Source organism: Manis pentadactyla, chromosome 9, assembly GCF_030020395.1.
Source record: "Manis pentadactyla isolate mManPen7 chromosome 9, mManPen7.hap1, whole genome shotgun sequence".
In the NCBI taxonomy this organism is placed as follows: domain Eukaryota; kingdom Metazoa; phylum Chordata; class Mammalia; order Pholidota; family Manidae; genus Manis; species Manis pentadactyla.
In genome coordinates, this window is record NC_080027.1 from 35,987,866 (window position 1) to 36,002,041 (window position 14,176).

The 14,176-nt window shown below is 45.0% G+C and overlaps 1 protein-coding gene across 10 annotated transcripts in view; it reads left to right on the plus strand.

Annotated features, from left to right (window-relative positions):
• Positions 1-14,176, plus strand: part of TENM4 (teneurin transmembrane protein 4) — a 717,007-nt gene that overhangs the window by 657,036 nt on the left and 45,795 nt on the right. For 7 of the 10 annotated variants that reach the window (XM_057507188.1, XM_057507183.1, XM_057507186.1 and 4 more), the window contains 4 exons: positions 1,514-1,657; positions 4,535-4,784; positions 6,912-6,932; positions 12,555-12,787. In XM_057507188.1, coding sequence (XP_057363171.1) covers positions 1,514-1,657; positions 4,535-4,784; positions 6,912-6,932; positions 12,555-12,787 — 648 coding nt within the window. The remainder of the gene's footprint in view (positions 1-1,513; positions 1,658-4,534; positions 4,785-6,911; positions 6,933-12,554; positions 12,788-14,176) is intronic. The other 3 variants (XM_057507185.1, XM_057507187.1, XM_057507192.1) reach the window with 1 other exon arrangement.

Here is a 14,176-nt window from a genome sequence, read left to right on the forward strand (position 1 = left end):
ACCAGCTCCGGTGGCGTGCTGTCCTGAACCCTGGCACCTCACCGAATCCTCATAATCATCCTGTGAGTCAGAAATTGTCCCCAAATTGTGCATGGGGACGCTGAGGCCCAGAGAGATGGAATGACTTCCTAAGGGTGCACAAGGAAGGGACAGAGCTCTGTCTATCCCAAACCCTCCCGGGAATGTCATGTCCTGCCCATATACGAGGGCCCAAAGATGCCATCTCTCACTGTTCACGACCCCTGCCTAAACCAGACTACTGCTATGGTCTCTTCAAACACATGAAGCCTTACAATCTCTTCAGATGGGATGAGCATGCTTTGTGCCCACCAGCCAGTTAGAACAGGAAGCGCCTACCCAGGGAGGTGCCAAGGGCTGAGGTTTCCTTTCCTGAGATGACAGGTGACCCATAGGAGGCACAGAGATGGCTTAAGAGACCCAAGGGCACAAGGACATCGTCCAGCCGCATTCTCCTCCTACCATAGGTGGCCAGCAATCTTTTATGGAACCTAAAGGAAATTTTAAGAGGCTGCCCAATTGTTAATTCATGTCCTGAGCTTGGAATAGGATATCGCTCACTGGAAAATAGTGTGTGCACACTTGGAAGACACTTGGGAGAAATGGCGTTCCCGTCTCTGCCAGTTTCTTTCCATAAGGCAGTTACAGGGCTTTTTACAAACCCAGCCTGGGCGAGCCTGCCATCGTTAGCCTGTATCCCAGTGACCTTCTAAGAAGGCCTGGATTTGTGAAACCAAGGGATTTTACAAGCTTTGACATCTCAAAGCAACTTTCAGCTTTCAATGTACCCCAGCTGAGCTGCTTTGCCATGGATTCATTGTAAGTGATTTTTGGATCGTTCTTCTTTATACCATACTCATTAATACAAATTTGATAAACAGACAAAAAATAGAAATAAAGTCAGACCTTTTTCTATTTTGTAAACAAATGCTACCACTTGCTGACATTTAAATTCATGCTCTTTTCTCATGTATAATTTTTTTAACACAGATATAATACTATATATAACTAAACTAGTCTTTTCGACTTAGCATTATTCCATAAGCACTTTCCATGTCATCTGTGGTCTTCATAACCATCATTTTCGGTAGCTGCATAAATTCCTCAAGTGGATACACTCTGGTTTGTTCAGCCTCTAGCCTCTTTAGAACCTTGTAGATTACTTCCAGTTGTCCACTGTTATAACTAATACTGCAATAAAGACTTGTGCCTACATAGCATTTTTCATACTAAAGATGATTCCTTTGGAATTATTCACCTGGGTCCTTTTTAAAATATTTACTGTACTTGTTTAACTTATGTATGATCACTATTCCAAAAAAAGGACATTAAGGCTCAGCACCCCTGTTTTAGTACCACACATGGATCGGTTCCCACTTAGAAATGCAGTCCCTTTTCTTTCCTACAAAAGACCAGCAGGGGCCTTGCATGCAGATCTAAAACGAAACAGGAGGTTTTGCTCACAGGTGCATTCTGTGCCTTCTGCTCTCTGTAGTTTCCGTGGGTTATGAGTATGAGTCCTGCCCAGATCTGATCCTGTGGGAAAAAAGGACAGCAGTGCTGCAGGGCCATGAAATCGATGCTTCCAAGCTGGGAGGATGGAGCCTGGACAAGCATCACGCCCTCAACATCCAAAGTGGTGAGTGGATTAACGGAATTCCCAGAGCCGGGCCATGGGTGTGACCTGTGTCTCAGGTCTGTGTGCCCTGCCAGGCAAGAGAATGCATGCTTCAAATGACAGAGGCCTCTACATCACCAGTTGGTCTGTCACTGTTCCTTGGGGTCCGGCCCTGTTTTGTTCACTCCGAGGCGCTGGGGATGCAGAAATGAAAGGCCTCAAGAGTTGACACTCAGATCAGAGACAAACACTCCCTAGGCAGTTCCACACTGTACCTCACACAATGCCTCACGGAGGGAAGTGTGGGACACTGGGGACATAGCAGAGGACTTCCTCACTCAGCTTTCCAGTTCAGCAAGGTGTGTGTTCATAGGGAACTTGAAAACCGAGCCTCAGAGGGTCTGCAGGATCAGCCCTGTATATCAAGTAGAGAGAACATTCTAAGCAGAGAGCACGGTCTGTACCGAAGCACTGAGGGCTGCCAGGAGAGTAACTGGCAAGAAGGTTCCTTGTGGTTTGAGCAAAGGGTGACATGAGGGGACTAGTGCAATCCAAAGCTGGGGACTCGAGCAGCTGGGGCCCAGGGTAAGAAGACTAGGACTTTCACCTTTAGCCAGAGGCAAATGTCAGGCCTCTGAAAGAATAAAAGCATGCAAGTGACACAGTCGGGTCTGTATTCTAGACAGCTCACTCTCTGACTGTGTTCTAGGATGGGACAACTAAATGTAGTAATGATGTCAGCTATTTCCTGCCTGATCTATAGAGGCAAAGATGCCTTTCAAAGCCACCAGGCATTTTGTGGGGAAATTGACAAAATAATTCTAAAATTTACACTAGAATAAAGATTTATAAATAGCTAAGGCAGTCTTGAAATCAAGAACAGAAAAGAGGCACTCACCCTGATACTAAGCTATCTTAGAAAAAACACAATATCTAAAACTGTGTGTGTTGCTGGCACAAGAACAGATTCCGTGGGACAAAACAAGGAGCCCAGAACTAATCTGTGAGTAGTAATTAGGACTGGGTTTGGCCATGAGTGTCAGGAAAACCAAAATAATGGAATTGTAAGCAATTTAAAAGTTTGTTTCTCACTTACCTGAAAGTCTGGAGGTAGATAACCAGGGCTGGTTTAGCCTCTGCAGGGCCAGAGGTCCAGGCTTCTCCCCTCTTGTTGCTCTACTCAGGCCTCTATGGTCATGATCCAGGGTGGCTGCTTTAGCTCCAGCCTTCACATCCACTTTCCAGCCAGCAAGAAGGAGGAAAAGGACTAAGAGCAAGTCCTTTCCACAGTAAGGACGCCCCCAGCAGCCACCAAGTCCAGCTGCACACAGGGTTGGAGATGGTAGTGCATTCCAGACAGTCAGGCCCCAGCTAAACATAGGGGTTCTGTAACTGCAGAATAAGAACAAGGTGGGTAAGAAGCATATCCGTGAATGACTGTGAGTTTCTGCCACACATCATTGATATATAGGAAGTTGGTATATGATAAAGGTGACATCATAATATGAGTGAAGGATGGATAGGCATTTTAGAAATCGATATTGGGAAAACTGGAGAAAAATGAAATTGAGTTCACAGTGTATACAAAATGAATTAAGTGTTAGTAAAAATTTAAATTTGAAAGATAATACTTTAATAGAAGAAAATATAGGAGAATATCTTTATGAACTCAGAGAAAGATTCCCTAAAACCTAAAAAAGCACAGACATTACAGTAGAAAAATGATTGAGTAGACTACATAAAAATGAAGGCTTTCTGAAAGGGGGCATTATGATTAGCATGTATAATGTGGGGGTGAGGCACAGGGAGGACTGTGCAACACAGAGAAGACAAGTAGTGATTCTACAGCATCTTACTACACTGATGGACAATGACTGCAATGGGGAATGTGGGGGGAACTTGGTGATGGGGGGAGTCTGGTAAACATAAAGTTCTTCATGTAACTGTAGAGTAATGATACCGAAATTTTAAAAATTTTTTTAATTAAAAATGACTGAAGGCTTTCTGTCCAATAAAGGACAAAGCTAACAGGTGATAGCCTGAGAGAAGGTTCTTGTGACCATAAAAACCAAAACCCATTCAGGCTTCAGTATGGAAGGGGTGAGGCAGGCGGCAGAGTGCCATCTGGAGGCTGTGGCAGTAGTACAGGAAAGGATGGTCTGAGCCTGAAAATGAACAGTACAGATATGGGAAGAAGATTATAAGTCACTGAGCTCTTTCCCTTCATTTTGCCAGTGGGGAAACTGAGGCCCAAGGGCAGTTAAAGAGGTGAGGCCTATGCAAGGTCTGAGATCAGCTCATTAGTAGCAAAAGCAGGCAAAAACCCAGGTCTCTTGCCTCTGCCTTGGTGAGAAGAGACTGAGTCTTACTCATGCATTTTCCTAAACATTTATTGGCATCTACTGTGTGCCAGGTTCTGTGCTGGGCATCAGCAATACAGGAAGGGAAAAGAAAAAGCCTCTGTGCTCGAAATGGTTTAATCTAAAGAGAAAACCAGTGCAGTGAAGTGCAGTAAAGAATTCGTGCTATAATAGAGACATGGACTACATGTATATAGTCTATACAATAGGAAGAGCTTGAATGATTAAGAGCTCAGACTCAGAAATGCTTCTACTATCATCTGTGTGATCGTAGCTAAGCCACCTACCCTGTTTCCCCTGTTACCACAGGGGGGAAAAATAGTACGTATCGTACAGTGTGAGAACTCAATCAGTAAAGCCAGATGGCCTGTTCAGAACATTCTGGATTTCATTGTGGGAGTGAGGCAGCCCTGGGAGATCCATCTGGAAATGGTGGGCAGAGATCTTGCATTCCTTGCAAAATCACGGCTACTCTGGTCAGCCACAGAAGAGAGCCATTTCCTGCACCCCAGGTAATTCTGCACTCTCCTTGTTCCAGGCATCTTGCACAAAGGGAATGGGGAGAACCAGTTCGTATCCCAGCAGCCACCTGTCATCGGGAGCGTCATGGGCAATGGGCGCCGGAGGAGCATCTCCTGCCCCAGCTGCAACGGCCTTGCCGATGGCAACAAGCTGCTGGCCCCCGTGGCACTCACGTGTGGCTCTGACGGGAGCCTCTATGTGGGAGATTTCAACTACATCCGAAGGATATTCCCCTCTGGGAATGTCACCAATATCCTGGAGTTGAGGTGTGTAAGGGGATGCCTTCCTCACAGTTCCTGATAACGTTGCTTTGCCATCCTGTGGGCCCACCTGGCATTACCAGTGGGCCCAGAGAAGGGACAGGACAAAACCTCACCTGTCAGACCCCAGGACTTTTCATTTCCAAGTTCAGAGGAAGCTGGGGCCTCTGGGGAAGTGGGACATGCTCTACACAGGACACTGCAAAAAGTCAAACTGCTTTGGGAAGAGGAGATATCCTCAGTGGCCAGATGATGTTGAGGGCTGTGAGTGACCAAGAATTAGACTTCCCAGAAGTCCTTGAATCTTCTTTCTGTTTTCTAGCACCAAACTGACCGGAATTATTCCCATGAGTCTTTTTATAATGACAGGGGATGACATAATGGACAAGGCCCCCATGCCAAGTTTGGCCCTGTTACTTAACACCTATCAGAGTTAGGAGCACTTCTCTTCAGCTGCCCAGTACTGAGTTAAGGTCCACAGGTTAAAAATCAGGCAGGTCTCTCCGCTCCTAGGGTCCTGCAGAGCCAGCCAAACGAGCCTTTTCTTTTCCCTCACCCTGCAGGAGTGATGGAGCACAGCCACACTTATAGCTCAGGCAAGGCCCGGTACGTTACATTTTCTCTATGCCTCCCTAAACCAGTACACTCTTACAGGGTAGGTTCTAGGGTTATGGAGAAGCTATGGGTAGAGATGAGGAGCCCCACTCTGCCTTTCAGGAGAAATTGCACCAAGTTCCCCAGAGCAGCTTTAGATAATGGATCTTCCCATCTCTTGGGCTAGGGTCCCTGTGAGCAGGACAGGCCGTTGAGCTGGAAAGCCTTCCTCCAAAGTGACCAGGGGCAAAGGATACTCACCTTTTGAAGCCCTACTGTTTGCCCAGTATAGCAGTTTTGTGAGATATTTATTACTGTGGCCTTTAACAAACCAGAAGAAGGAGACTCAGGGATTTAAAGTACCTGCCCTAGGACCTGCTTCTAGAATAGTGAGCCCAAACCCAGAGGCCATCACAGTTCTGCCGTGCTAAGAACTGTCTCGGGGCCCAGTGAGGCCCACTTCGGCTTAGTGCCCTGGTAAATCCTTCCCTGGGGCTAGGTGCCTGCTGAGAGCCCCACTCCGCCGGACACCTGTGAAAGGCAGCGAAGGCTGCTGGCTGACCCACGGTCATCACGGCCTTCAAGAGGAGAGGGCTAGTTTTTGCCTACACACACACAGGGACAAAAGAAAGAGAGGGTCTTTCTTTGGCCATGAGGAGAATCAGAAGTTCACATTCTGTGGACTCATAGGAAATCAATGATCAGTCTGAATGAGAACCAGTCCACTATCGGACTATTCTCATTTCTTCTCTCTCTTATGAGTTGACTGGCATAGACATCTCTCAAGAAAGAAGGGACCCTGGAGCGTATTCGCTCAGTCATCTTTCCACGCCCGGAACTGAGATGGAAAGAGCCGTGGACTAGGGGGTCCGCCCACCTCGGCAGAGAAGCTGGGCAACTTTGGGCAGGACTCTTACCATCTCTGGCCCCCATTTTCACATCTTTCAAATAAGAGATCCCATTTTTCCTGTCTCCCTCCCACAGTTGTGGGAGATCATGGAAGACAGTGGGCAGGGAAGGAAAGAGTACAAGAAATTTGGAAAAAAAAATAAATTTGTCAATGTATTGTCATCTTGATCTCTTTTCTTCTAGCCTTTTTTTCCCAGGCCTGTTTCTCCCTGTCACAGCCTCCCTTGTAAATAGAGTTTATCTCCAATTCTGAATTCTATTATGAGGAGGATGGGGCGGGGCTATGCAAATTTCGAGAACTCTCTGTAGGGCGCGTGGCTCTCGGGTTCCAGGCTGTCAGCTCCAGTGAAGGCAGCGGAGTATGTCACCTCATCCTCTTCCCCTGCAGTCAGCAGTAGTGGTACAGGTGAAACCATGCCTCTCCTGTGATATGTAGCTGCTTGTAAGTGAGCTCACTGACAAGTAATATCCAATATAAAATATATCAGTGTCACAGCTGCTAAGTCTTTATTTATTATAGTATTGTACAGTACCATTGCTGTCAAGTTTTCAGGCTGCTAACAATGCTTCTAACCCCGCTGCTAACACCTCATTCTTTCTTCTATTCCCTGCTCTCCTGTCTTCTGTCAGAAATAAAGATTTCAGACATAGGTAAGCCAACCAGTGGAGGATTTCCTGTCTCTTCTCTGCCTTGTTGCATGTTGTGTGGTAAGCTGCACGTGTCAATTTCGGACGGCTCAATGGCAAATGAATTCTGTGTGATTGGAACTGATTGGGGTAATCAGCTACAATGAGAGGAAGTCATTAATAACAGGTGGGGGTGGGTGGCCAGAGCCTAAACTGCTTTAGCCTGTAGCAAAGCACAGCAGTCACTTTGGTAATCTGTGGAAATGACAGACTGAAGTAATAGAGGAAAAATTTTAATCTTGGCACAGAGATTTGAACACCACAGTCTGCTTATCCTTAGAATAAATGAGGACATCATCCTGTGTTGAGTGACTTCAACGGCCACAGTGGGAAGTCCTAAGAACATCTCGATCAGGCTAAGAACCTGGAGGAAACCAGGTTTCCACTCTGTGGCATTCCAGGTGCCTTGGTTTTGGGGGCTAGGATGCCAGGTGATCCTATCAGAAGTTTTGCCAGCAAGAGCAGAGCTGGGGAGGCTTTTCAGACCATACAGACCACCCAAAGAGAGAAGTCACTGAATACGAACTTAGTCACAGAGTAGGGCTGTCCGGTGGGCTCACGGCGGCACTGCAGCAGCTGAAGTGGACCTTGTCAGACTAACCGAGAGAACTGTCTACCTGTCAGCGTCCCCTGTCAGTGTGCCAGCATCACCAGGCCCTCGCCTGACTCCTGGCTAACAGTCAGTCACCTGAGAGCTCTCTGGCCTCATGCACATTCGGGTGACTTGAAAGTAGCTGTGGGCAGGCATTCTGGGGCTTGCTCTTCCACGTGTGGCTCAGATCATTGTGGCATATGGGATGGGTGCTAAGTTGGGATAAAAAGAAAGCCCTAGGGTGGTGGAAAGTCAGACCCTAATCCAATAATGTCTATAGTGGTATCTGTATAATTAGACAGTATTACATTGTCATAGTATTATTTTAAGATAATAATAATTAACGTGTATAAACATTTAGTATGTAGCAAGAGGGGTTAAGTGATTTACATGGCTTATAGTTGATCATCCCCAGACCACCCTGTGAAGTAGGGACTCATGACACCTTCCAGTTCACAGAAGAGAAAACTAAAGGTCCCCAGTTGTGTGACTTTGAAAAAATTATTTCATCTCTCAGAGCATTATCTTTTAGCCTGAGATTAATAAAATCTCCCTGGGAGGTTATTATGTTATTATAAGGGTTACAGAGGATGTTTGTAAAGTATCTAGGAATGTGCCAGGCACAGAGACTCCAGAAATGGCAATAATAATAATAAAATAATTCATTGTTACATTGTACATTTATATATTTTACTGTATATAATATATAATAACAATTATATGATGGTGATGTCCCCATCTTTCCCAAAAAAGAATTCAATAATTTTACAACCAAAGACACATGTATTAAAGTAAATTAAGTAGAATTTAAGAACAAAAGAAAACGGACAAAACACATATATGTGATTATACATCAAATTAGACTGAGCTTCCTAGCATCTGGAGTAAACAGGAAAACAATGATTTCCATGGTTTGCATTATCAAAAGTGGGAAAATATACCCACTTCTCAGAGGAAGAATTTTTTTTCCTGACACTGAAATCTAAAAGATATTTTCAGTGAGCTTTGTATGGAGATACTGAACTATGCATTCACATGTGCCCTCAAGTTCAATTTTACAGAAAACACAGATATATATTTCATATGAAGGTCTTGGATGAAAACCTAGCATTTAACATTAAAACCTTCACTCACCAGTGGTAACCAGGTGGTTGTCCAGCTTTCTTGTGCATCCATTCTGTGGCTGGAGGTTGGTCACCTAGCATTTCTGGTTCCCAGTCTCATCATCTGTAAATTGAGAGAGTTATGCTTTTGGTGCCTTTTGTTTCCAGTGTTTAAATCCATGGCTTTTGATGTATTCATGGCCTCCTGTCCTCTCTCAATTCACTTTTTTCTCAGGTGCTAGAAACCATTGCTAAAGTGGATCTAAGTAGGAGGAAAAATGAAATTTCTTTCGGCCTTCCAGGTTTCTAAAGACAATCCAGAATGAAATCCAGAGCTGGGTTCCAGCTCTGATTTTAACTGGCATCTGAATATTGGGAAATCCCTTCCTCCCTCTGGGCCTTAGTGTGCCCATCAGTAAATGACAGTAATGAATTTTAAAAATTACAAAATGTTCTCCTCTTTGTCCATTAGCATGTAATGTCTGAGCTGTTCCCAGGAACAGCACTTGGCTGCAGGCTGGAGCCCATAGCCTATGAGTGTGGTCCCCAGGGCAGTCTTGTCTCTGCCTATGGCGTTTTAGCCTCAATGCCAGCCCTCCATGCTGAGAATGCTCAGTCCAGGGACCCCTAATCCTTTGGGTATCTTCCTCTGGACCCTTGAGGGAACAAGGATCCTCATCTCTTCCTAGATCTCTTCCCTAAGGCCATGGAGAAATGTTTGAATCCTGTCATGCAGAAGCACATTTGAACTCGTCTGTTTCCTGAATTATTAAAAAAAAAAAAAAGCCCAAAGCACCTGCCTTATATGGTGTTTGCGAGAACCGTGAGGTAGTGCATGTGAAGCACAGCATCTGGGATGGAAGAGGAACCCAGAGGTGGGAGCAGGTGCTTTGGTAACCCTGAGAGTCATTTCTGCAGCTCTGCTCCACAGACGGGAGGGGGCGGACACTGCTCCCAGCAGAGGCCCAGGTGCTCTCCTGGTGCAGGTGGCATGAGGAAGACGTGAATCGGAGACTATCCAACCACTCTACCAACTTGAATGAGCTGTTGAGACAGAGAATTTCATTTGATCCTAATGACAAGACTTTGAATAAAGTAGAGCAGGGACTTCTTCATTTGACAGCTGAGGGACCTACAACTACGTGATTTGCTCCAGTTAGAACCCACACCTTCTATGATCAAAGCTAGTGCTCTTTGTCCTACACTTAACTGATCACCAGATCTCAGAGGCATCCTTGGGCACCAAAGATGGAGCCGCAGCTCTTACAGACTCTCGGACAATCCTACCAATGCCACCTTCTGGAATTTACCCATCTGAGATACTCCACATGAGCAGCATTTCTGGACAAGCGCTGGGAACTCAGGATGCTAATCAGGGACCCTGTCACACTCCCTTAGGGACCCTTTCCTGCCAGGGTGGATAGCACCAGTTTATCATGGGTGATGCACAAAGAAATGAAGTAGTCACCCCCAGCCCACAGCCGCCACCAGGAGAGCAGAAAGATCAAGGCTACCCTAACATTGCAGAGCAGATCTAAGTTCACTGCATTTTATTTAGCCAGAATCAGTGTCATCTGGGAAGATTAAATCTGTGCTATGTTGTAGGGTTAAGTCACAGGGGACATTCAAGATAAACAGAACACCTCTTCTGTTACTGCCACCTCTAAAAGAGATTTAAAGAAAAACTAAGTAATTTGAATGAAAATTATACTTAAATAAACTAAAAATGGAGATACCATTCATTCAAGGAAAAAGGCTACCATGTGCTAGGGGGTGCCAAACTGAGCATTGGAAATACAAAAATGAATAAAATCCCATCTCTCCCCTTCAAGTACCATCTGTCAGATTCAGAAGACAGACCATAAGTAAATAGCCACAGCATTATGTTAAGTGTCCTGAAACCCAGATATGAACAGATACGAATCTCAGCACATAGAGAAGAAGAGTCAGTGGAGGTTTTGCCAGAACAGGTAGCATGTGAGCTGACACCTGAAGAATTGAGTAGAAGTTCCACAGGCTTCTGGAAAGGGAAGGGGCCACAACACTCCGCAAAGCAGGAGCAGCAGGTACAAAGAGGCATGGAGGTGTGTTGAGGGACAGGTTGTCAGCATTGATGGAGGACAAGACATCTGTGAGGAAAGGGCTGTGAAGATGGAGCAGCAGCAAGCCTGAAGGGCATTGTGTGCTGGGGAGGCTGAACTTAGCTTATAAGAAATGGGGAGTCCTAGAAGGGAAGGCATCGAGGTGACTTGGTGGTATTTGGGTTAGAACAAAGGAGAATGGCCTTGGGAGGGTCCAGGCTGCAGGCAGTTGTTCGAAAAAGATAATATGGTGGGACAGTAGTGTAAGGGCAGTTGGAGAAAATCATGTCACCTTGCTCAGATTCAGGGACAGAAAGCAAAAGAGGGAAGCCTTGGGCCCTCTCAGAAGCAGCCAGTCCCCAAGACACTGTCCACCAATCTGCAAAACAAAGTTGTGTTTTTTCAAAAGGACCCCAAACTTACATGCCTGATAAAATATAAAACAGCTTCTTTCTTGACTTTTCTGATTCTCTTACATCTTAAAAGGTATCAGTGCCCCTACTTTGCTGTTGCTGTAGGTATTGCTCAGTCTGCCCCCTGAGTCCCCTAGCATAGTTTGTGTCCCACTGCCCAGTGTAAATGGCCATCCAACCTGAACAGAGAGAGATCCCTTTGAATCAGAAAACTTTCAGAGACTTGGAAGGACTACTAGTATTAAGATGGCAGTTTGAAGGCTTGGGGATGATCAGGTCATGCACAGGAACTGAAAATTAGCTTCCCAGGAGTTAAGAGTCCAGCTCTAATCAGGCTTAGACTAAGAAGGAATTGTAAATCAGTACCATGTGATAGCAAAATTCAGGTTTAATAGCTACTCTGGAGTCCTCTCCAAATGCAAAAACATAATGACTAGTAATTAAAGTAATGACCATTGAGTACCTACTATGCACCATGCACTATAGTAAATATTTTTCATATATAATTTTATATAATCTTCCCAATACATGAGCAAAGTAGTTGTTAATATCCCCATTTTACAGGTGAAGAAAACTTGAGGCTCAGAAGGCCAGCTGGCTTGCCCAAGTTTCAAAACCTGGATATGGCAGAGCTGGACTTGGAACCAGACTGACCCGCTTCCACAGTCTGTGCATTTTTCCCACTGTGAGCCTAGAGGCGGCACCTTGTCTCTCTAACCCCTCCGTACAGTCGTGGTCTAACTTCACTTCCCTTTGTTAGCACTGCCTTGTCCTTACGGCTGTTGTCCAATAACAGAGCCATCATTAGAACTGCCCCCCTGTTTTGCTTATTTTTCCTTGGGTGGTGCTGGAAATTACAAAAGAATCCTACAATCCATTTATAACTGACTGCAGAAGGGGGACTACTGAGCTGCTGAGTATCATAGAAGCTTCAACAGAAGACAGTGCTGACACTGCATGGAGTCAGAGCTGGCCAGGGTCTTTTCAGTCAGTCCTCAGATGGGGGTGGGACTGTGGCAAAAACTGTGGGAGAAGGGCTTGTGATTCAAACTCTTGAAGTGTTTTTTAAAGTCAAGGCCTTTCCTGTTTCTGGCTTGGCTTTTCAAGCCCCCCCTGTGGTAAGTCTCATTCATAATCCTAGAAAAGATGCTGAGCCCCTGATATGGGCACCACGTGGCACTGGACTGGGTATTACGATCATTGGCAGGAGAATTTTTCTCAATAGCTGGGTAGGAGGGTTAATTAGGCCAACCACTGGGGTCAAAAACATTGGGCAACTATCTCCCAAAATAGGGACATTGTCCCCATAAAATTTTGCTTGGATTCGGTTGTATGTCTCTAGCTAGCCAGTAGGAAAGAAGAAAGGGCCCACCAACTGGCCTGTGTTTGTTTTCCAGTCACAGTCCAGCACATAAGTACTACCTGACCGCAGACCCCATGAGTGGGGCCGTCTTCCTGTCCGACACCAACAGCCGGCGGGTCTTTAAGATCAAGTCCACCGTGGTGGTGAAGGACCTTGTCAAGAATTCCGAGGTAGTGGCAGGGACAGGGGACCAGTGCCTCCCCTTTGATGATACTCGCTGTGGGGATGGCGGAAAGGCCACTGAAGCTACACTTACCAACCCCAGGGGTAAGTCCTTGCTTTTTACACACTGTCAGTAACATCTACTAGGGAATCAAACGTTAGCTCTCTGGTAGTTACGAGTCCAACTCCAGTCAGTCTTAGACTTGAAAGAAATTATAAATCGGTACCATGTGATAGCAAAATTCAGGCTTCAGAAATACATGTTTATCATTGCAAACAATTTTAGAAAATACCAAGAACTCTACAGAGGAAAGTTAAAGTTGCCATAATTCCATCTGTCAGAAATATTCCCGGTTAATTTCTATCTTTCTTCCTAGTCTTTTTTCTAAGAGTCTGTGTGCATGTAGTGCTCACCAAAAACAAAGTGAGATCATGTTAAACAAACTGTTTGAGTAGCCTACTTTTTTTCCCCTAACTGATACAGCATGAACATTTCTCTGGACCATTAAACAGTTCTCTGTATAGTCATTTTTAGTGACTATGTAAGAGTCCATCAAGTGGACATCCCATCATTTATTTTCCAGTCCCCTGCCATTGAACATTTATGCTCTCATATTATATTGCTTTATGAAAACATTGCCATATCACCTACAGACGTTCATGTACTATAGGATGGGTTAACTCTAAGTTTCAGTTTTGAGTCCTTCAAAAAGTTGGACCTCTTCAAACCCAAAAATCACAATTTTTCATTTGTTTATTCAGCAAGTATTTACTGAGTATGCAGCACACTGTGGTTGCATAGGTGAGTTCATTGTAATAGAATAAATAGATTCACTTGAGCATGAATCACTCTAATATGGTAGAGAGGAAGAAGTGTTCCCTGAGATGCGAGGACAAATCACCGCAAGGGAATTCAGAGCCGGGAGAGGCCCCTGGGCCTAGGAGACTGCAAAGGTTTTTTGGAGGAAAGGCCACCATTATTGAAAGCCATCCATTAGCAGAGTGTTTACTGTGTGCAGGCCCTGGAGTTGGTGACCTATAGTGTCTAAGCCTCGGGGTCATCCATGACATAGGGATAGTAATACCTTATGTGTCCACCTTCTAGAATTGTTCTGAGGGTCAGAATTACTGTATTTCATATGCTATCCTATAAACATGTGATTGTGTTACTTAATAGTGCCAGATTTCAAGGCCTCTCCTAGACCTAGCTGTGACCCTGTTAAATGAATTAATGGTTGGGAGAGTTGTTGGTAAAATGCAGTCAGTATGTGCACTTTCAAATCAAAGAAGTAGACTGTACTGAAATCAGCAGTCCTATGTTCAAATTCAGATATTGCCATCTGAGAGCTGTGTGACTTTGGGTGAGCTGCTTAACCTCTCTGAGCCCCATTTCCCTTATCTATGAAACAGAGATATACTGTGTTGTTGTGGTACAACTTAAATGTATCAGGAATGTAAATGCCAGTACAGTGGTACCAGGCACTTGGTAAACAT